The 21021-nt window shown below is 44.1% G+C and overlaps 2 protein-coding genes across 2 annotated transcripts in view; one reads left to right on the plus strand and one right to left on the minus strand.

The window, feature by feature from the left end:
- Positions 1-3242: 3242 nt before the first annotated feature.
- Positions 3243-21021, plus strand: part of LOC142580017 (uncharacterized) — a 111933-nt gene continuing 94154 nt past the window's right edge. Inside the window, exon 1 of the mRNA XM_075690738.1 lies at positions 3243-3349. The gene's annotated coding sequence lies outside the window, so the exon portion shown is untranslated. The remainder of the gene's footprint in view (positions 3350-21021) is intronic.
- LOC142578105 (uncharacterized) lies at positions 15169-16476 on the minus strand. The gene has a single exon (XM_075687519.1). It carries the CDS (start codon positions 16469-16471, stop codon positions 15170-15172), a length of 1302 nt encoding a protein of 433 aa, XP_075543634.1. The 5' UTR covers positions 16472-16476; the 3' UTR covers position 15169.

Raw genomic sequence — 21021 nt, forward strand, 5'->3', positions numbered from 1 at the left:
AACGAACTAGTCGTGCGAGAAAGTATTATTGGAAGTATAAGCGCATGTGTGCGTTATATACGTGCTTTCCCGGAGCGCAAGGAGCAGTACACGATTCAGAGTGTTTACGTTTAGAGGAAAAGCGGGCTACATATGTTGAGTAGTTGGATGAGATTTTAAGAAAGCGTGGGTTATTTATGGGCTCAGCAAAAATTGCAGAGTCCTCCTGTTCTTTTTTTTTCTTAGAGTCGTATTTCGGAACGCTTGCAAAGTTTTACCGCTGCTGTAGAAGAAACGAACGAGGCAGAGTTTCTACGTTTGCGAGAAATGGGTACTGTTTCATAGATCGTCCGTACTGAAAGTTTGAAAAGTGTAGGCTACATAATATATTTGCATAAAATTACTTGTTCAAGCGTTCCGAACGTTTACAAGCATATTCTAAGATGACCACAGGAGTCTATTCTTCCGAAGGAACTTAACATTCAACAAAATTAAAATTTGGAACGAACTGGGCGTATTATGTGTGATACATGTACTTCAAGGCGTTTTACAGTTGTTATGATCTGTTTCACACTATCCCAACCAAACCGCATGCAAAACCTTAGGTTTAGTTAAAGTGGTAATCATAGAATTGTATGGAATTATTTAGGTGTAATGTGTGCCAAAGTTTAACGTTACTGCCCTGTGTATATGGTTCGCCAACAATTAGTGAACCCTCGCTTTCTCCCTGCTTTTTTTGGTTTCACTAGACACGTTCAAGTTTCACGGATGTCCTCCTTGTACTAAATGAGATTTGTAGTTGATGAATATGTTGGGTAGATTAGGGGAAACGGTAGAGAATATGTAGATATGCAGGTCAACTCTTGATTTTGCAGTAACTAGGTATTCAAAAGGTGGGGAGCGTTATAGCTATGCTATTGTAAAGCTGCGGAATTCAGCCGGCCGTTTGAGAGAACTATAACTGCCAGAAAATGAAATTTGCTGAAAAGCGCTAGAAGATAATGGCCATTGACCACGATTGGTTAAATTCTCGTGATAAGTTACGTCATTGGTAAAAAAATTCATTTAGAAAGTGATTAAAAGCGTTATACGGCCATTACCTGCTCTTCCTTAACGCCACGAAAAAAATCCACGTCAAAATGAACTCATATTTGTTGAAGGTAGTGTCTGTGTGCTCTTATGTAGAATATGCGTAAATATTTCAGCATTCCTTGAATAATCAGAAGCTTTTTGTAAGGTCGCTCTGATTGTCCGGGTTCTTAAGTGTCACGAATCAGCCACGTGCTTTGTGCATAGAGAGGGAGTTCACTTGCCCCCGTGTCAACCGGGCGACAGTTGCTGTGTTATGTGGGGTCACAGGCACCGCGCGGTGTTGGGTGACGCGTCGCGGCAGGTGTCAGGTGGGCGAGTGCCGATTCCGGGAAGTCGGCATTGTGCGCACGGTGTTGGCAGTCCGCCGACGGTCACACGAGTCCACACAGACCAGCCTTGAAAGGGACCGCTGTACAAGGTATTGTGGCTGTGGCTCCCGAGTGCCTGACTAATTGGAGGCGCCGCCGAGGTTAAGAAGGGCTTAGCAACGCTGACCCCATTCCGCATGCAGTGAGCAGGGACCTAATCTTCTACGCGTCCGGAACGCAATCGCCAGCCTTGTTGTTGGGTGCGGCTGCCGGTGTGGTGTCGAAGGCCAGCTTACAGTGCATGCTGTAGGAATGCGGTGCACACGTAAAGAGTGCATTCGGACGACGGCGTCTTGGAAACGCGCACTCGGAGAACTTTGTCTTATAGACAATAAGTTTGAAGGACAAGAAGGGCCATCAGTCTCCCACGCGGACAAACTTGGAGTACGGCCGCACTACGTGGTATCGATGCCCCTGCTTCCGAGACATTTGCGGCCTAGACGCCGTTGGGATTTGAAACGGTCTAGCGATAACTTGTTCGGGCCTGGCGTGTTTTGCTGACCCCGTCACTAACTACGGAGAAATGAGAGGGCATCGGAGTTTTAGGGAAGAAGGAAAATAGCTTTGTTTTCCAATATGTTTATTTTGAAGAGTAAGCCCATCCCTGTGGGTTGTGGCTTAACAAACGGTTGACTCTGATTGGCAACTGAACCTGTGGGACGGGCCAACGGCCCTACCGCCTTTTTTTGCTTTGTGTAATTGGGCTATAAAAATCGGGACGACATGCTGTCCCTCAGACTTGGCTGAAATCAGGATTACTGATAGATCAGTGAGGCTCCGTACCATGTACGTTAGACTTGGCTGAAATCAGGATTACTGATAGATCAGTGAGGCTCCGTACCATGTACGTTAGACTTGGCTGAAATCAGGATTGCTGATAGATCAGTGAGGCTCCGTGCTATGTACGTTAAAACGAGTCTGGGCTCTAACAGTCATTGAGACAGTCGAAGAGTGAGACTTTGTTTCTCAATTGTTCAACTTTGTAATGTATTTGTTTTACCTGCCATGTATATAGAAAAGTTTGCGTATAAATATTTCTTGTACATCTGATCTGCATCGCTTCCTGTCTGCGTTTGATCAACAACTGCCGATCATCGTCCGAGAAGCTTCAAGTTCCAACGGTGAAGCGAGGACGGAGAACGAACGAAACTTAACTCTTTTCAAATATTAACTGAACTCTCGGTGCTTCCTCATTTTCATGCCTAATATGATGCACCCGCGGTGTCTTTAGGGAACAGAACGAGTCACGTTGTTCATAATTTTTACTAATAGCGTGCCAGTTTTTGATGACGCTTGGACAAAGCTTACTGTGCGTGGACTATTTTCGACTTTGCAGAAAAAAAAAATTTTGAAAACGGTCCTGAGGGTTACAAGCGTCTTACAGAAACCGCGTATTAAACAGCTACTACTATTGGAAGAACTATGACAGAACAAAAGAATAAATTAGTTTAATGTGAAAGGAGCGAGCACAAGGCCTATGATGTATCAATTTAAATGTGTCTGGGCGAAGTATGGTCTTTGCTAAACGCTCCTTAATCAACTTCTCGGAATCGAACGTTACATGCGGGCAATATTTGAAACGGTAGAGTCATATGCGAGGTACTTTTGATAGTGTGGGCTCTGTTTATTTGCAATTGAAATTCTGAATTACTCGAAAGAAAGAGCTTCCCTGCAAATGTGGCTGGGGTGTGGCAATGTCGAATAGGTCTGCTGTGTTTTTCTGAAGCCATTGTTACTTGGAGTGTGTGATATCTTATCTCATTCAGGCCGCTGCGCTAGCAGCTCAAAAGCTATCTTCTGAACTACGGTACGACATCGAAAGCGACGCTTCCCACGACGTACAGCAGGCAAGAAGAAACCATTCTCTTCCTACATATGCCAACAGCGAACTACTCAGTCATCTAGAAAAGGTAAGAACGAATAAGCCCTGTGGTATTCACAGGGCGGACTTTCTAACTGGCCGACCCAGTGTCAGCATGGGCAATTGAGTGATGACGGAAGAAATTCAGGGCCTATTTTCAGAAAGCGGAAGAGCTTTTTCTCACACGCCTTTAGTAATACTACAAAGGCCAACCGATTTTTTTACGTTTTCTGGACTTGATTATAATCGCAATTTCTATTCGAAATCGCAACTTCAAAAACATATTTTACCGTTTTATTTCGTGAAAGCTGTTTCAGCTAGCTTAGTCGACGTTGTGGGAAACTCCCTTACTTACATAAATTTTCAGGTGGCGAGAGAAATTGGTGCTCCGTTAAGTGATTGCATATCATGTTAGTTACCGCCATTGAATATATGTTACCGCTTATATGATCACGTCATATTGTTATGACTGCCTGGCGAACTTTGTGGGGACAGTCGCTCACAAACGCATATACACAAACGCACAGACGGAAAAAAAGAACTATCGAGAGCTATGACTTTATTTTAACGCGTATATTCTGGTGCAGCTCGTATTGTCATAACTTCATGACTCCAACCACTATTGCCTCTTTATAGTACAAGCCACGGACATGGGGCACGATTATATAAGCATGACATGCCAACAGGCTAGTGGGTAATTCATAACTACACAACTGCTCACAACTACAGAAAAACTGCCCCATTATTTTTACTGGACTGTTCCCGGGAGCATCAGCTGCCAGCTAATTTCATTAAAATGTACAGGTACCCGCAGCGTCTCTCCACAGCACTGCAGTAGTGTGCCTTCATATTTGCAGTAATTTCCGGTGTAAAATATAGACGTATGTACCGCAATTCCATGGCACCGCAAGAACACGCCGTTACATTTACAGGAATATGTGTAAAATATACGGAAGGCTCTAATTGTATTCCTTGTCGCCGAAATAACAGCCCTTCTTATTTACAGCAATATCCTGTATAAATGCCTCTGTAATTTCATTGCGCGGTACCACAATGACGTGCTGTCATATTTACAGTAATTTCAAATGTTTTTCTCACTTCTTGAACTGTTATTATCTCTGAAAACTAACAGGCCACATTTATTATTCGCCATTATCAGAATATCCCGTTTAGTGGCAAGCGTCTTTTATTATCCTTGCTGCAGACCCTTATTGCTTTACCAGAAACAAGTTACATTTTAATTTACTAGTTATTCACTGCATCTTAAGAACGACAAATTGAAATCGAAGAGCTCTGCAATAGGTGGCTGGCAATAAAACTAAAGCAAGTAACAGCTGATGCAAAAATCAAATTGTGTTAGCCCTCATTTAAAGTATACTGAAATTTTCTGTAACTAAATAAAGAATGCACAAGCTGTCTGAACAAATAAACGAAGCAAACCGATAGAAACAATGACTGACATGTGTAATTGACTCGAGTTAGGCTGGAGTGTACCGCTAATTACTAATATCGCTGACTGGGAGACTATATCCGCTTATGCATTTAGAATCATGTGTAATGTGTATAGGAATAAACCGTAACCACGTAGTAACAAGATATCTTGGCTCATTGCTCTTTCTCGGCAGTAATATTACTTTTTCTTCGATGCTACAATACACACAAGTGGAATAGTGGACAGCAAGTTTTTGTAGTTGCGCGCCAAGAGAAAGTTTGGCAGCATGTCACAGTCCTGAAAGACGTGAAGGCGAAAGCCGGCTGCACACTTGGGTAATGCATTACGTCATACGATCGGAGGGGTCAGGCTTCTTGCCAGACATAACGACCCGCAACGTTTGGCAAGCCGATGCCAGCCAGCTTCGGCCTCCTATCTACTTTACCGTCGCGCATCGCAGCGTTGCCGCTTTCGCAGTCCGGCTTCTTCGGCTCCTCTTCAACGCCTCACTGCGGCTTCGCGCGCTTGCATAGCGCGGTCAGACTAGCGCCAACATCGTTTCTCTCCGACTTTACGTTGCATCCTCTCAGCAGGGGAAAGCATCACTCACGGTCGAATGCCCTGCTCCCGCCGCTTCGCACGTCGCACCTTATTTCTCGCTTGGCGAGCATTCTCGGCCGTAACGTACTTCCAAGGGGGTTATGCAATGCTTTATTGATGGTTCAGATGCTTGTTTTCAGCTTGTTTTTTTTATTTAAACGCATGCTGTTCTGTGTGTTGTATATGTGTGATTTCAATGAATGTATGCAGTGTTCGCTTCACTTTGCTGAGCACTTGCAGCCTCTGCTTTAAGTGGGTATGAGGTGTTCAATTGTTTGCCTTGCTACGCAGGTATGAGCCATTGATTGATTGAAATCTCATCGCCCTTGCTGTGCCAATTCTGCTAGTTGAACTTAATCGCATATGTTTTTATTTCTTTGTTGAGTCTGGCTAGTTCGCGCCGGATATTCCTGTTCCATCTTTGTGCCTTGAGTCTTTTCTCCAGGTTTCTCTTTCTGCTCCACATGTTCAGCAGTTTGCTGTCTAGTGCCGGGGGTGCGTCGTCATCTTCTACAGTTGTAGTCGCTTCCCCTATGTGCGTTTTAAGGAGGTGTGTCCACTCGTCGATGTTGTAGATATCGCCCGGCAGTGAGGCCTCCTTTCTTATCTCTCTGAATTTATCCCACTCAGTTAATTTCGGTTGTTTGATGAGGCGAGTTTTGACGCCTTTTCGTAGCGTGAGCGAAATAATGAAGTGGTCGCTGCCTAGAATTTGTCCTGTACTTTTCCATGTTACTGTTCGCGCCATATGGCTTATCGTGAGGTCAGGTGCAGTGTCCCTGGTTATACTGTTGCCTGTGGGCGTAGGGACGCATGCGCAAGTATGTAGAGTAAGCCCTAGCGTTTGTGTATCTTCCCATATTCATCTACCTTCAGGGTCCCAGTATGTATATCCCCATCCCTCGTGAGCCGCGTTGAAGTCTCCCATAATGATGAGAGGTCTCCCATCTGCGACTTTGAGTGCTTTGCGGAATAAATTAATGAATCTAATTTTCTTTTGCTTGGGTGTGCTGTACACATTCAGCAGGAATATGCTATCTCTATTTTTCTTCCCTGTGATAATCTCAGCGAGAACAGCCTCTGCCTCGCTGGGGGAGACATCATGGACAATGGTTGCAATGTTTCGCTTTACGAAGGTGGCGACTCGGCATTTATCCCCCTTGCCGCTGTCAAAGCTTTGGTAACCCGATTATCTAACAGGGGCCTTTCCCCTTTCCTTCACGACTATGGCTATAGGTGCTTCCTGTTGCAGCTCGAGGTATTGTTGCAGCAACGCTCTTTTGCTCTTGTACCCCCTACAATTCCACTGCCAGAATGTGGAGGCATTTTTCTTACCCGAATTTTTATCCATTTCAATTAAGAATCGCTTCTATTGCGCCGATTTTCTTGTACAGCCTAGCAATTGTCGGGCCTAAGGTATCCATAGACATGCTTAGGGCGTCTATCTTGCAAGACTGTTGGTTCACTTGCGCCTGTAATAGCGCAATTGCTCCTCCATTCTGTAGCTCTCCTGCTTTCATGGTTTCGTTCTCCTTGTCCATTTTCATCGGCCACGTTTCAATTTTCTTTTGCCAGCTCGCCAGCGGGTCGGTCTTCCTCCTGACCAGATGTAGCTGGCGCAGGAGCAGGAGGAGTGATGTGGGTGTTGCATTTTTTTGGGAGCCTCTGCAGGTACCTTCTCTGTTTTTAGCGTGCTCAGCTCATTTTGGGTTTCCCTCAGCAATCGTTCTAACCTTATGTTTGCTTTCTTCTGCTCCTCTGTTTCTTTCTTAAGTAAGCTAATCTCATGTTTTTAAGCCTGGGAGCCCTGGCTACCAAAGCTTACCAAGTGGGTATTTTCTTCTTTCTTCTTTTTTCCCCACGGGTCCTTGGGCGGCAAGCCGGGTCCCCGGCCCTGGTCAGCAGGCCACTTGGTTGGAGTCTGCTGGCGGCCTCCTGCGGACCACGAACTGGACCTCCCTCCGGCTCTCGAGCTAGATCTCGCTCTCGACTGCTGCCCCGCCTGGTGTCTGGTAGTATCACTTGCTCTGCCTCGGTGCTCCTCTCTAGGTGCCGAGGTGGTGGCCTGGGGCTTGCCTTGAGTCGGGTATTGCAACTGGAGCTTCTCTTGTTCTATCTTCTTCGCCCACAATTTTTTCTTGATGATGTACGGCATGCGATATATCTCCTGACACTTGTTGTCGCCTAGGAGGTGGGCTTTCTTGCATAGGAAGCATTGAGGCTCGCAGCTGTGATTTGGTTCGGGGTTTTCGGCTCCGCAACCCCGACATCTGACGTGCTCGGGGTTCGGGCAAACATCCGCCCGATGTCCAAGTTTTCCGCAGGTGACGCATACTTCATATTTTTTCTTGTATAGGTAGCAGTGTGTGCGGAAGCATCGGAGGTAAACTTGCATCGGCACTTTCCCGTCTTCAAACAGGATCAATACAGATTTGGATTTCGCCCCAAGTCTTCTGACTCCAATGATCGATGGGTTTTTCTTATTTCTTCTAAGTGCATCAAGGATTTCCTCGTGAGTTGCATCCAGTGGGACCTCGTGGATCACTCCTTTCACTCCGCTTTCCGGCATGGCAATATACGCCTTCATCTCGACCATCGATCCACCGACCCGAAGTGCCGTGATCGCAGCGTACTTAGTTGCCCGTGCTGCGTCTAGCGTAGCTATCATGATCGACTGCTGCGTCAGGTTTGGTGACGCTACGTCTTCGTCTGCAGCCTCCGGGTCGACCCCGGCGGCCTGGGCCAGGTAGACGTGCATACGCAATCTTCCAACTTCCACCAGGATGCGATTGATACCTCCTTTCGGGCGAATAATAATTTTCTCAGCACCTTCCGGAACCTCCGCGTGCTGCTTCTCGACCGATCTTGCTGCCAGCTTCTTCCCCAGCCGGGGGTTGGGCCTCGTACCGCTCCCCGTCGGCTCGCGCCCGACGGATGCCTCGCTTTGCTCGGGCATGAAACGGCCTTTTCTCCGAATAAACCACGTTCCCCCGCTTGAGAGCTCGTCCGGGGGAGCGGCATCGTCCACGGTCTCCATTTCCAGGCTCCTGTTAGCTTGCGAGCGCCGCACGGCCTCGCCTAGGCTTCATTGCTTACAGGCGTATGAGCCATTTAATCTTTGCTTGCTTAACAGTCTATGAGCTATTGCTGATGATCATTTTTGTACCATCCGCGTTTTTTTAGGTATGAGCTATTGCAACGAGCCGCTTATTGCTTTCGCCTCAATTAAAATCGGTTGGAGTGCATACGGCAGGCATTACCAAATCCTCACTGGGAGCATACCATTGTCCTTGAAAATAAAAGTGTGCAATAATTGTATTTTACTGGTGCCAACATATGGGGCAGAAGCTTGGAGCTTAACAAAGAAGCTTGAGAACAAGTTGATGACTGAGCAAAGAGCTATGAACGAAAAATATTAGGCGCAACGTTAAGAAACAGCAAGAGAGCGCTATGGATCAGAGAGCGAGCGGGAATAGCCGACATTCTACTTCGCAAAAATTGGCAGCATGTTACACTCTTGTAACACGTGAAGGCACAAGTCTGCTGCACGTGTGGTAATGCACACGTGGTAATGCATTAAGTTATACGATCAGAGGCGTCAGACTACTTGCGACACATAACGAGCTGCAGTGTGATGTAAACTTATTGTGCTTTATGTCAATTTCCTCAACTACACATGTGAGCACCTAACGCACTATCTAAAGGTTATTTAGTTTTTTTCTTTCCTTCAGTCTTTTTTGTTTCTTGTTTTCTTTGACTCTGTTTCTTTCATTATTTATTTGGTTGCTTCTTTCGTTCCTTTTCGTTTTTTCTATTCTTATTCAGCCATTGATCTTCGCTTGCTTACGGGGGTATGAATGATTTCTAATGTTGATGTCTCCTTTCTTTCTTTACTTTGTTCTTTTCTTTTCGTGTTTTCATTCATATTCAGTCATTGCAGCTTTGCTTGCTTTCCGGGGTATGAGCCATTCGAGATTATGCTTTTTTTTTTCGGATGCGAGCCACTACGGATGATGACATTTTTTGTACCACTCGTCAACATTTTAAACCACTTGGCTTGGTGATAATATTTTTTGAGCCACTTGACTAGACGCCGCTTTTTCCTGTTATGAGCCATTGCAATGAGCCACTTAAGGCTTTCGATTTAATAAATACTATGAGGGAGACAGAAGAAATGGGAAAGGCAGGGACATTGACCAGAAGGGAAGATCTGATTTGCTACCCTACCCCAGGTAGCACAAAAGAGATACGTAACGTTTTCGTAGCGTTTATCCAAGACGATAAAAACGGGTTAAAGAAGACACGAATGAGAGAACTTCGGCGGGAAAACGTCGTATATCTCTGCTAATGTCCTGCTTAATTACTTTCTTGAGACGATCTAGAACAGGTCTGCAAGACGTATTCGAAAAGCTGGTCTAGGAATAGGATTGGGAAAGACACAAATAATTCCTTTGCCAAAACTATTCGTAACCAATTTCTAAACGTTTTTAGGACGTTATCAAAAAGCTGGTCTAGAAGCGGTCTTGAAAGGTTTACGATCATCTGAAGCTAATTTTCGCGGGAGACGGGCGCGATCAGACATCGTTGTTCAAAACACGCGTTTAGTTTTGCCTCACGCGACTGGCCTATGCCGCGCAGACGTCGTCAGCCGCACCCGTTGGCACGGCCTAGGCCAATCGCGTGAGGTGAAACTGATCGGGCGTTTCGAACAACGATCTCCAATCGCGCCCCAGATGAGTAGAAGCGTCGGTGTTGACTGTAAGAGCCATGGCGCAGTGCCAAGCACTGTTCCCCACATGGCCGGCGCATCCTCTACCAAGTCGCACGAAAATGAGCCTGTTAGGAATAATAAATCCTTAATACCGCCTTTAGTAAGCTACGATGCTTACAACCACAATGGGAATGCCATCCTGCAAAGAACAAATGGCCACGTCTTGGCAGGTGGCCAGACCAAGCCCTTCATGCCAAGAGTGCATGTAATGAGAACATTGTGACAAAGCAAAAACACTTTTTTAAAATGTAATGCTTATGCAAGGTTCGAACAAACTGTGTGAGAAATGCAAATAGAAGTAAAAGTACATCAACAATGACAAAAGTCGCAGAAAGGATTCGTAACGAACTCGAAAGTGAACATTCACTAGCACATAAACAAAATTCCAAGTACACATACAAAAATGAACAGAAAAACCTGAAGTGTACTAAAGTGTCTAATTTATCATAGTAAAGTGCGCGTGCTATTAGATGGACTAGAGTTATGCAGAAGTGACATCGGAGCGAATGGAAGAAGTAGACTGAAAAATGCAAGAGTATGAATTGGATGGCAACTGCCTCCAAGCAATGTTACCAATCATCTAGAAGCTTGAAAAGAGCACAAAAAGAAATACCACCGTATACCATCATAAAACAATCCTGTGACAGAAATAAAAAAATGGGAACAATGCAAAATTGGAAATATTGCCTTTAGGATATATCAAAGAAGGTAATGGCGAGAAAAAATAACCATACAACAAAAAAGCAATAAAGTGAAATTAGTACAGTATACTTAAACGGGGGATTCAGTGTAACAAGTGAACACTACTGCAACACTTACATGACAAAGGGCAGCGGCAGTAAATGCAGAACAGTCGCAAACAGACCATAGTGCCATGCGAGTGCGATAACGCAACTATGCCCGGCTTCACGAATAACGTGGCCGCCTTGGTCACATAACAATTGAAAATACTACTGATTTTCAAATTAAAACCACACAAACATATCGCACAACCCAAACTGACCACAGAATATCGTTTTCTTGACAACAAAACACTGCAACACTTACATAGCAAAGGGCAGCGGCAGCACGTTCAGAACAGCCGCAAACACACCACAGCGCAATGCGAGTGCGGTGACGCGACGACGCCAGGACGACGCGACTACGCCCGGCTCGCCCGGCATCACGAGTCACGTGGCCACCTTGGTCACATGATTTGACGATGGTATCGCCACATTGCGCAGGGTTGGATCGCGTTGATGGGTTGTTGAATATTGTAGAAGCCGCTAAAGAGGCTGACGCGCCGTGGCGTGGCGGTGGCGTTTTGAGTCGTTTGCAAAACGTATTCACCCCTCGTTTTTAAGCTGTCTGGCTTCCAACGTTATCAAGACGTATTCACCCCTCGTTTTTAAGCTATCTTGTTTGGAACGTCTTTGATGCGTCGATTTTGGTCAAAAATCCGTTTCAGACGTTGAATCCCTTAATATGACGTTTTCAAGACTTTGTGTGCTACCTGGGACGTTTGGTAGAGAGGGGAGCGGGACGTAAACAAACAAGAAAGAAGAGAGAAAAAAGCGAGCACAGATACGCAATCACAGTCAGACACTCTCATTAGATACAATAACCGCACAGCAAAGTAGCACTTGTAGCGCTGTAAAGATCAGTTGAGGTTACCACCGTTTGTCTAATTCTGTTGTCTTTAAAAACTGAAACAGAGCACGAACAGGCCCCTTATCAGAAATAGTGGTCAATGATGTTTACTACAGAAGAAACGCTGCCGACTTGTAGTACTATGTTAAATAGGTAAGACAGTTCAAAGTAGCCGGTTTATTACACAAAGCAACTTGGCTGACAGTGTTGCTTAAAAAAAGGCCTATGAGGCTACAGATTCAATGTTGAAGACTATGCTCAAGGAAGACAGGATGTTAGCGTTGGGGCAGAAAATGAACACATACTAAATGTTCCGGGGCATGAACGTTTTAGTGTTTGTTAAATTGTGGCTCTGGTTTTATTTATTTATTTCGTGTACCCTCAGGGCCAGAGGCATTAAAGAGGGGAGTGGTTACATCAAATACAAAAAAAAAGTACAGTGCAGCAAAATAGTTAATAGTACAGAAATAGATGGTTCTCGGTTATACAATGTTATCTGAGTGTTCCTGGAGTGCTGGTCAATAAAATTAAATACGGTGCATGCAGTGCAGTAATACAGTGTTCCGGTAATACAAAAACAGTTATACAATTGGTAGTACAAAAACACGAATGAAATTCTCCAGTTATACAATGTTATCTAATACTGCCGTGAAGTGCTGATGGTCAACAATAGTAGCGGTTGAGGCTGGTAGGCGATTCCACTCGGCAGATGTACGCGGGAGGAATGAATGAGACATGACATTGGTTTGGCATAATGAAATTCCAACTTTGTTATTGTGATCTAACCTTGATGAAATGTATTGAGGAGGGGAGATAAGTTCGTCGCGAAGTGAAGGATGATGAAATATCTTATGAAAAAGTGAAAGTCTAAGGCCTTTACGGCGAGAGGCTAAAGATGGCAAATCAAGGTTTAATTTCATTACAGAAGTGCTGGCAGTTCGGTTATAATTAGAAAAAACGAAACGAGCAGAGTTATTTTGTACCATTTCTAAAGAGTGAATTAGGTTTTTCTGAAAGGGATCCCAAACTGCTGCGGCGTACTCAAGTTTTGAGCGAACTAGTGACTTGTATAACATTAATTTTAGGGAAGATGGTGCCTTAGTGAAATTGCGTTTTAGGTATCCCAGCATGCGGTTAGCATTTTTAATTACGTAAGAAGCGTGCATGGACCACGAGAGGTTTCTAGTAATATGGACACCAAGATATTTGTAGGAGGAAACAGAGTCTAAGGGGAGATTATTAATGCAGTAAGAAGGAAGCTGGTTAGAAGTTCTGGACACGCGCATAAATTTACATTTTTTAATATTTAATTCCATTGACCATGATTGGCACCAAGTAGAAATAGCGTTAAGGTCGGATTGAAGAGAAGATATATCAGTCTCACATATTATTTCCCTGAAAATTACACAATCATCGGCGAATAAGTGAATGTTAGAGGAAACACAAGAGGGTAGATCATTTATATAAATTAAAAAAAGGAGGGGACCAAGTACCGACCCTTGAGGTACGCCGGACTGTACTCTGCTCGTTTGAGAGTTTGAGTCATTAGCAAAGACAAACTGCGAACGGTTAGAAAGAAAGCACTCAAGCCATGCAAGCAGTCTGGGATCAATGTTAATTCGATGCAACTTAAACATTAGAAGGTTATGGCACACTTTGTCAAACGCTTTCGAAAAGTCTAAGAATATACAGTCGGCAGTTGAAGAGCGGTCAAGAATGACGTTTAGCTTGTGCGTAAATAAAACTAGTTGTGTTTCACATGAATACGTCTTGCGGAAGCCATGTTGCGATGGTGAAAAAAATGAGTTAGTTTCAAGAAAGCTAGCAAGATTAGAGGCAAGTATATGTTCTAACATCTTACATGGAATGGAAGTGAGCGAGATAGGGCGGTAGTTATATGGAGAATGCTTGTCACCCGACTTATGGAGTGGGATCACCTTCCCAATCTTCCATTCATCAGGCAAAGAACCCTTATCTAGCGACTGTTGGAAGATCATTCCTAGGAAAATTGAAGAGTAACAGCTAGTGCTTTTCAAAAATTTCGCGTTTATTAAATCGTGTCCTGGAGCCGAAGATAGCTTTAAAGATGAGATAATTGGCACGATGCCTGCTGGTTCAATGATTATGGGAAACATTGCTTGGTAATCGTAGTCGTGCGTGGATGGAAGAGTAATGTGTGTAGTTGATGAAAAGTTGTGCATGAAAACATCATTAAGCGCGGACGCACATTGATTAGTTGGAATAACATTTCCAGAGCTGTCGATTAAGGTTATTATGTCGTTCGCCTTGGGGTTAATGACGCGCCAGAATTTCTTGGTGTCGGTTTTCAGCATTAAAGGCAAGGTATTGCCAAGAAAGTGATCTTTGGCTTGCTTAAGTGCGGCTACATACTCATCTGCCGCCAGTTTGTATTTGGTCCAGCGGTTTACGCTAGGTGAACGTTTGGCTAATTTGTGCAGGCGTTTCTTTTTATTAGACAGGCGCTTGAGACGGATGTTGTACCATGGGGCGTTTAGATTACATGCAATGGTGCGCAGTGGGATGTATTTGTTTGTTAGTTGAGCAATTTTTGTAGCAAACATATTCCAGTTGGTCTGAACGGTACGGCTGTCGAAGTTGTTTATAAATACGTCTAGAAAAGCAGATAATTCGGCGTTAATGGCTTCAAAATTTCCTTTCGCGTAGTCTCGAAAAGATTTGAATTTTTTACCGGTTTTTGGCCGCAAAATATTTATGTCGAACGAAAGTGCTGAATGGTCGCTCAAGCCGGGTAAATAGGTGATGTCGGAAACTAGGTCAGGCCGCGATGTTAATACAAGGTCAAGTGTGTTCTCAACGGATTCGGTAGTGCGTGTGGGTTGAGTAACAAGTTGTGAAAGTGAAAAGACAGAGCACATGTCTAAGAACTCATTGGCTAATGAAGAAAAAGGGTATAAAGTTGGAGGTTCAGTATTCCATATGATGTTCGGTAAGTTAAAATCGCCAAGCAAAAATAAAGGTAATGTAGGATGACGAGATGTAACAATATTAATGACATCATGCATCTCATTTACGAAATTAGATGAATAAGTTGGGGGGCGGTAACAAACGCCAATGATTATCTTCTGGTGATTTATTTCAATGATGGCCCAAACCGTTTCGAGGTCAGTATTGACATGAATACACTGAGATGGGAAATCTTTAGAAATGGCTAAGAGCACGCCGCCTCCCTGACGCTTTGTACGGTCACAACGATACAGTGAAAAATTGTGTGCGGTTTGAAGAATTTCGTTATCGTGAATCTGTGAATGTAGCCACGTTTCGGTAAGCACAAAAATGTCGGCGTTGCAAGTATCCAATGCAGATGCTAAGGAAGTGCGCTTATTCATGACGCTTCGAATATTTGTAAAGAACACAGATACTATGCATGAATCTCGTCCACATCCCCTCACGTTTTCCTAACTGGGCACGTGCTGGGAATTTGGATGCCCGCCGTTATCTCGTGGTTCATATGGCGCATGCTCGTTGACGGTGTCTGTTGCCGGGTCATAGACGAACTGTTTTTTATTCATTATTAGTTTGGTGTACCTTAACTGGAAAGGGCATGGTTGGGGCTGGCTTTTAGCGTACTCAATTAGTTTTTTACGGATGTGACGGGTGGCGGGCGAAAAATCTTCGGAGGTAGAAATGCCCTTTTCTTTCAGCTGTGCGCGCATAGAAAGTACTTTGTCTTTTATTTTCGTGTTGGTGAATTTAACTACAATTGGGCGACACTTATTAGGCGTGTAATGACTAATGCGATGAGCACGTTCGATTGCCGTATCAGGCAGGCTGTCGATTACACCGGTTAGTGCTTCTCTTATGCGTGATTCGGACTGTTCCCACGATTCCCGAGAGTCACGGATGCCATGAAATATGAGGTTGTTGCGTCGCGATCTGTCCTCAAGTTCGTCAACGCGCATTAGTAAAGAGTCTAGCCGAGTTGTTTGGGCTTGAGCGGACGCCTGAATGCCAGTCATTTCATCGTGGAGATGGTCTAAAACATTTGTTTTTTCTTCAAGGTTGTCTAATCTTTTCTGGATACATTCCATTTTTGTTTCGATGTTCTTTTGACCAACCTTAATAGCCTTGACGTCGTTAACCAACTCGGCCTGACCCTTAGCAGATTGTACAGAACGAGCCTGAAGGTCTTTTAACAGCCGGAAAAGAACTTCCGTCTGCTCAGAAGGATTTGATGGCAAATTCTGCAGCTCGAGCAATGCCTCAGTACGCGTAGTAGGACCGGGATTAGTTTCCACGTCACCTGAGCACAATAACAGCAACGCCATAGAGAAACAATCTGCGACAATTTCACAGAGCACTTGTTGGCACGGAAGCAATAGCAAAAATGGGTCGTCACTTTTCTTAGCATAAAGCGAAACGTTTTTACAGACCTGCGAAGTCGAAAGGTGCGCTGTATGAGCCATGGTGCTCCAAATGCTGCTTCCGTGCCAACTAAACGGACTGACACTCGGACAGCCGCTTAAGTTGCCACTGCGATGTGACGACACGGTTGACGATGATGGTGCGCAGAAGGCTGGGCGCAGTAGTTGTAGTGGGTCGATGCGGAGATAGTTGCCGGTCTGCTGGTAGATTGTGGCCTTGCTTGATAGTAGTAGTGGTTGCGAAGGGTCATACTCCGAATACGCTGTGCACGGACACAGCAGCAGCAGGAACGCGAAGATCGCCTGCGAAGTCGAAAGGTGCGCTGTATGAGCCATGGTGCTCCAAATGCTGCTTCCGTGCTGATTTCGTGCCACGACCTGGATTGATTACCAGTACAGAGCATCTATGTAGAATCTAATGAGTGACCCTTCCGTCTTCCATGATCTTACTCCATGTTCATGTATTTCTTGAATGCACAGTGTAAACGTGTACGTCCTAGTAACAAAGCCTTGAACAATGTCACTTGTGCCACACTTTTCAACAATCACCCAACAGGGAGAGAACTCTCTTTACTACGTGTGAAGAACCTTACCGAAGAAATGTATATCTCACTTCTTGAAGCGCTGTAATGGCTCCAGCCAGTACAGTACCATCGTGGTTCTGGCAGGTGATAGATTGTGACACGTGTTTTGTAGAAGTTACCAAGAACGCTCTAGAAATACAGATAAACATGTACTTTTCAGAACTTCAGTGAAAGTGCTCATGTCCAGAATTTTACACTGATGCATTAAAGTCGTACGTCGGCCTTACTTCTTGTGTTATCGACACATCCTTCTCAAAATCCGGCTTTGTGTGCGCTAACATAAGCAACTTTAGGGCGGAAGTGCACACACTATTGTAGGCTGTAAGGTACATTAAATACCTAAGTCTACGAAAGGGAATAATATTTATAGATTCATCAAGCGTCGTGAAAGCCTTAATGTCTCTACAAAAAAAAATAAAAATCCTTTCTTTACCAATCTTTATTCAATCCTATGCGCTTTGTACGCATCTGACCAGCACATCATATTTGCTGGGTATCTGGCCACACAGGCATCGAGGATAATATGCTTTCCGACCGTACAGCCACCTCAGTAACTACCAAACCAAATAATTGTTCCATGGCTTTCTCTGCTGTAGATTGAAAGCCGTTCCTACGCAGGAAATTGAGGGGCCATTGGCACCATACGTGGGACACTGGAACACTTCATAAATTTAAGGTTTTAAGCCAAATACAGGAAGCTGGCCACCAAGTGGAAAAACACGACAAACAGATTATTTTCTGTCATCTTAAGATAGGCGACGCGTATGGCACTTGCTCCTACCTATTGACTGGTGACGATCATCATGTCTGCGATAAATGTCGTGAGACTTTTGTGCTCCTCCGCGTCTTGTTAGAGTTTCGGGAAGTAGAAGCACAAAGAAAAAAGTGCTTCGTCCCGGCATATAGACAACACGTTCCCATCCATCGGACAATGTTTCTGGGCATTGAACGACTTTTTGACAATAAGCAATTTTTAAAGTTTTTACAAGATGTTGTCACGTTTCGCGTTATCAGCCCACAACATTCGTATCCTCCCATTGGGGGCTGCTGCAGCGATAGCATTTTCAAAAGCACGTGCCTCCCAGCCATTGCGTTCGAGGGCTCACCGGTGAGGCACGAGTGCTACTCTCACTCACACGTTGACTGCACCATCCCTTTGTAAGAGAACTTTTATGGTTAAAGCGTGCGTAACTAGTCCGGGTCATTATTCTAATACTTGTTCATTCTACGAGCTTTACGTCGATTTATTTTAGGTCTCGTTACAGCCGCGTTAAATTAACTTTTAAAATTGATTTTTTTTCCCGTCGACTACCGACAATAACTGCTAGGCGCTCTTCGGTCATATCTGGCCCTTGCGCCAATAAGATGCATAAATCATCATCATCTAGACTGATCCCATGGGGTGTTTAGAAGGACGTAAAGCATATGGAAAATACAGCTCAAGCCGCGACAGGATTCTCAAGTTTGTGAAGTATGGTGCAATATGGTAAAATGTCAACCCTTGCATATCGACCCTGGTGAATAAGAGGAATGAGTCTGAAAGGTGCCACGAATCACTTACAAATAACAAACAACTGATGATGCCTAGAATGCACTGACCTCTTTTCAACAAACGTTGTTACGTTTAACCCTTGATTTCTGAAATGATGAACAAAAATCAGAAAGCACCTTCGGGTATACAAATTTTCAATAGCATCGTTGCTTTGTCATTGTTCCCACCAGCTCTATCATACATATTTACGTATGAACAACCACATTAGTGCAGTTGGTTTCAGGGAATGCGAAAAGTGTGAACAAGTCACTGCAAGATAAGACAAATCCGTTAGAGCAGGACGCACAAGTGCAAGGCGTTTATAAGTGAATAAGAGCTCTCATTATTGAATTGACGCGCATATCCTAAAAAAGTGCCTGCCTGAGGCTGGCAAGTTCCCATGATATTCCCCCGCGTGATATGAACGGCAAACTAAAGGAATCATGGATATATGCTCCGAGCTAGGCACTGCGGTACATAACCCGAAGAAACGAGAGCGATCATGCGTGCGGGCGAAATTTACCACAACTTTAAAAAAGAGAAAGGAAAAACGTAACAGAAGACGCATGCGCTACCTTACACGAACAATCAACAGCCGAGCATGGCACTGAGATAACGCCTCCCTCTCCGGCAACAATGTCTTCGAGGCACACAATACCATATCGCTGGCACCGAGGTTTTTAGATGAGCGTACCTCTAAAAACTATCAAACTCAAAGCGTACTCAGCGTTTGCCCAATAGGAGACACATTATATGTATGCATGTATGTATGTATGTCTTTATATATATATATATATATATATATATATATATATATATATATATATATATAAAGACATTGCTTCCTACGAAAATTACGGCACTATGCCTGCACGCCTGAAGAGACAAGCAAAAGGGTGAGAGCGTAATGCCTGTCGCAAAACCTATGCGAGCTCTTACAACGCGCTTCCGCAGTTTTTTCGCCACCTGCACTCACAGGCCTAGGCTCCGCGGTAGCAAATGCTGCAAGAAGCGTTTTGTGGTGTCTGCCATTGGGCGCAAAAGTGAGCGACGCAGTTATCAAGCAGTGACGGTGAAACAGGATATATATATATATATATATATATAAACGTGAAGGGGGGTTAACCGAGGGGCCTGATTTTTATTAGTCATATAAGAAGCCAACAAACACTGACACCAAGGAGATCACAGGGGAAATTACTGTGACGCGAAGCTAAATAGGTCGTGGCAGGTTGGAATAATAGGCTTTTATAATAACGAATTCGTAATTTGTAGTGATAACACGCTTTCGCAGGCGAGAGAACGGCGGGATGGAAAATAAGAGTGGCACCACCCATTTTTAACTATGGTACTTTTAATGTGACGTCAACACTGTAGGAGTCATATAGAGCGGCAGAGAGGAAGTTCACGAGAGGATTACATCAACTCGTGCGTTCTGGCATGGGTGATTCGAATTATGTAGCACCGCGATACCTCTGTTGACAGTTTTCTTCGCTACTAAATCATAAATTGACAGACAGAAAACGATTATAGATTCTCGAATTTATAATCTGTCGATTGAACTCGGTGTAATAAGTTTCCTTTTTTTGCTTTCAAATGGAACCATATCTTTTCATCAAGGCATGCAAATTTCTTTATCGCTGCATTGTCTTAAGATACTAAGCCAGCATAAATGAAATAAAGAAACGATAAATTAATGGAAATTAGAGTGGATGAAAAAACAACTTGCCGCAGGTGGGAACCGAACCCACAACCTTCGCATTTCGCGTGCGATGCTCTACCAATTGAAATGCGAAATGCGAAAGTTGTGGGTTCGGTTCGCACTTGCGGCAAGTTGTTCTTTCATCCACTTTAATTTCCATTAATTTATCGTTTCTTCATTTCATTGCATAAGGAGGGTCTCGAATCCAGCAACATTGATGCCTTCAGGTAGCATGTGCGGGTTTATTGACCAGTTGCCTTCACCCAAAAAGAACACGTTCTCGTGACGCCAGCGGCAAGAAGGACGTTCCATGTCCGCCGCCAAGTTCTGTGAGTGGTGGCGCAGGATAACACTCCCAGGGGTTCCACTAGGAAACATAAATATCCAAAAAAGTCGATGGGGAAACGGCGCTGTGGTAGCTCAAGCTCAATTGGTAGAGCATCGCATGCGAAATGCGAAGGTTGGGGGTTCGGTTCCCAACTGCGGCAAGTTGTTTTTTCATCCACTTTATTTGCCGTTAATTTATCCTTTCTTTATTTCATTTACTAAGCCCAAGTAATTTCCTCTGTGTTGTCCTTGTTGTCAGTGTTTGTTGACTTGTTATGATATGACTCTCTCTCTCTCTCTCTCTCTCTCTCTCTCTCTCTCTCTATATATATATATATATATATATATATATATATATATATATATGTGTGTGTGTGTGTGTGTGTGTGTGTGTGTGTGTGTGTGTGTGTGTGTGTGTGTGTGTGTGTGTGTGTGTGTGTGTGTGTGTGTGTGTGTGTGCTTGTATCGACGGATATATAATAGACTAATGGGCATTTAAACCTACAGTTTCGAGATCACCCCCGAATTTCACATTTCTCTAAAGTAAGCATTGCTGCGTGCGACAAAATTATTCTTTGTTAGTGTAACTGTCCAAATATTCGGAAGAATATTACGGCTTTCACTAACAGGTTATAGAAGTAACAGTGCGTTTAGTGAATTTATAAAGGGGGAGCACCGGGTACAGGAGCTCAAATTATCTGCAGCAGTGACGCATAGGCGAAGCAGAGAAAACATACTAGAA

This window comes from Dermacentor variabilis, chromosome 4 (genome assembly GCF_050947875.1).
Source record: "Dermacentor variabilis isolate Ectoservices chromosome 4, ASM5094787v1, whole genome shotgun sequence".
NCBI lineage: Eukaryota > Metazoa > Arthropoda > Arachnida > Ixodida > Ixodidae > Dermacentor > Dermacentor variabilis.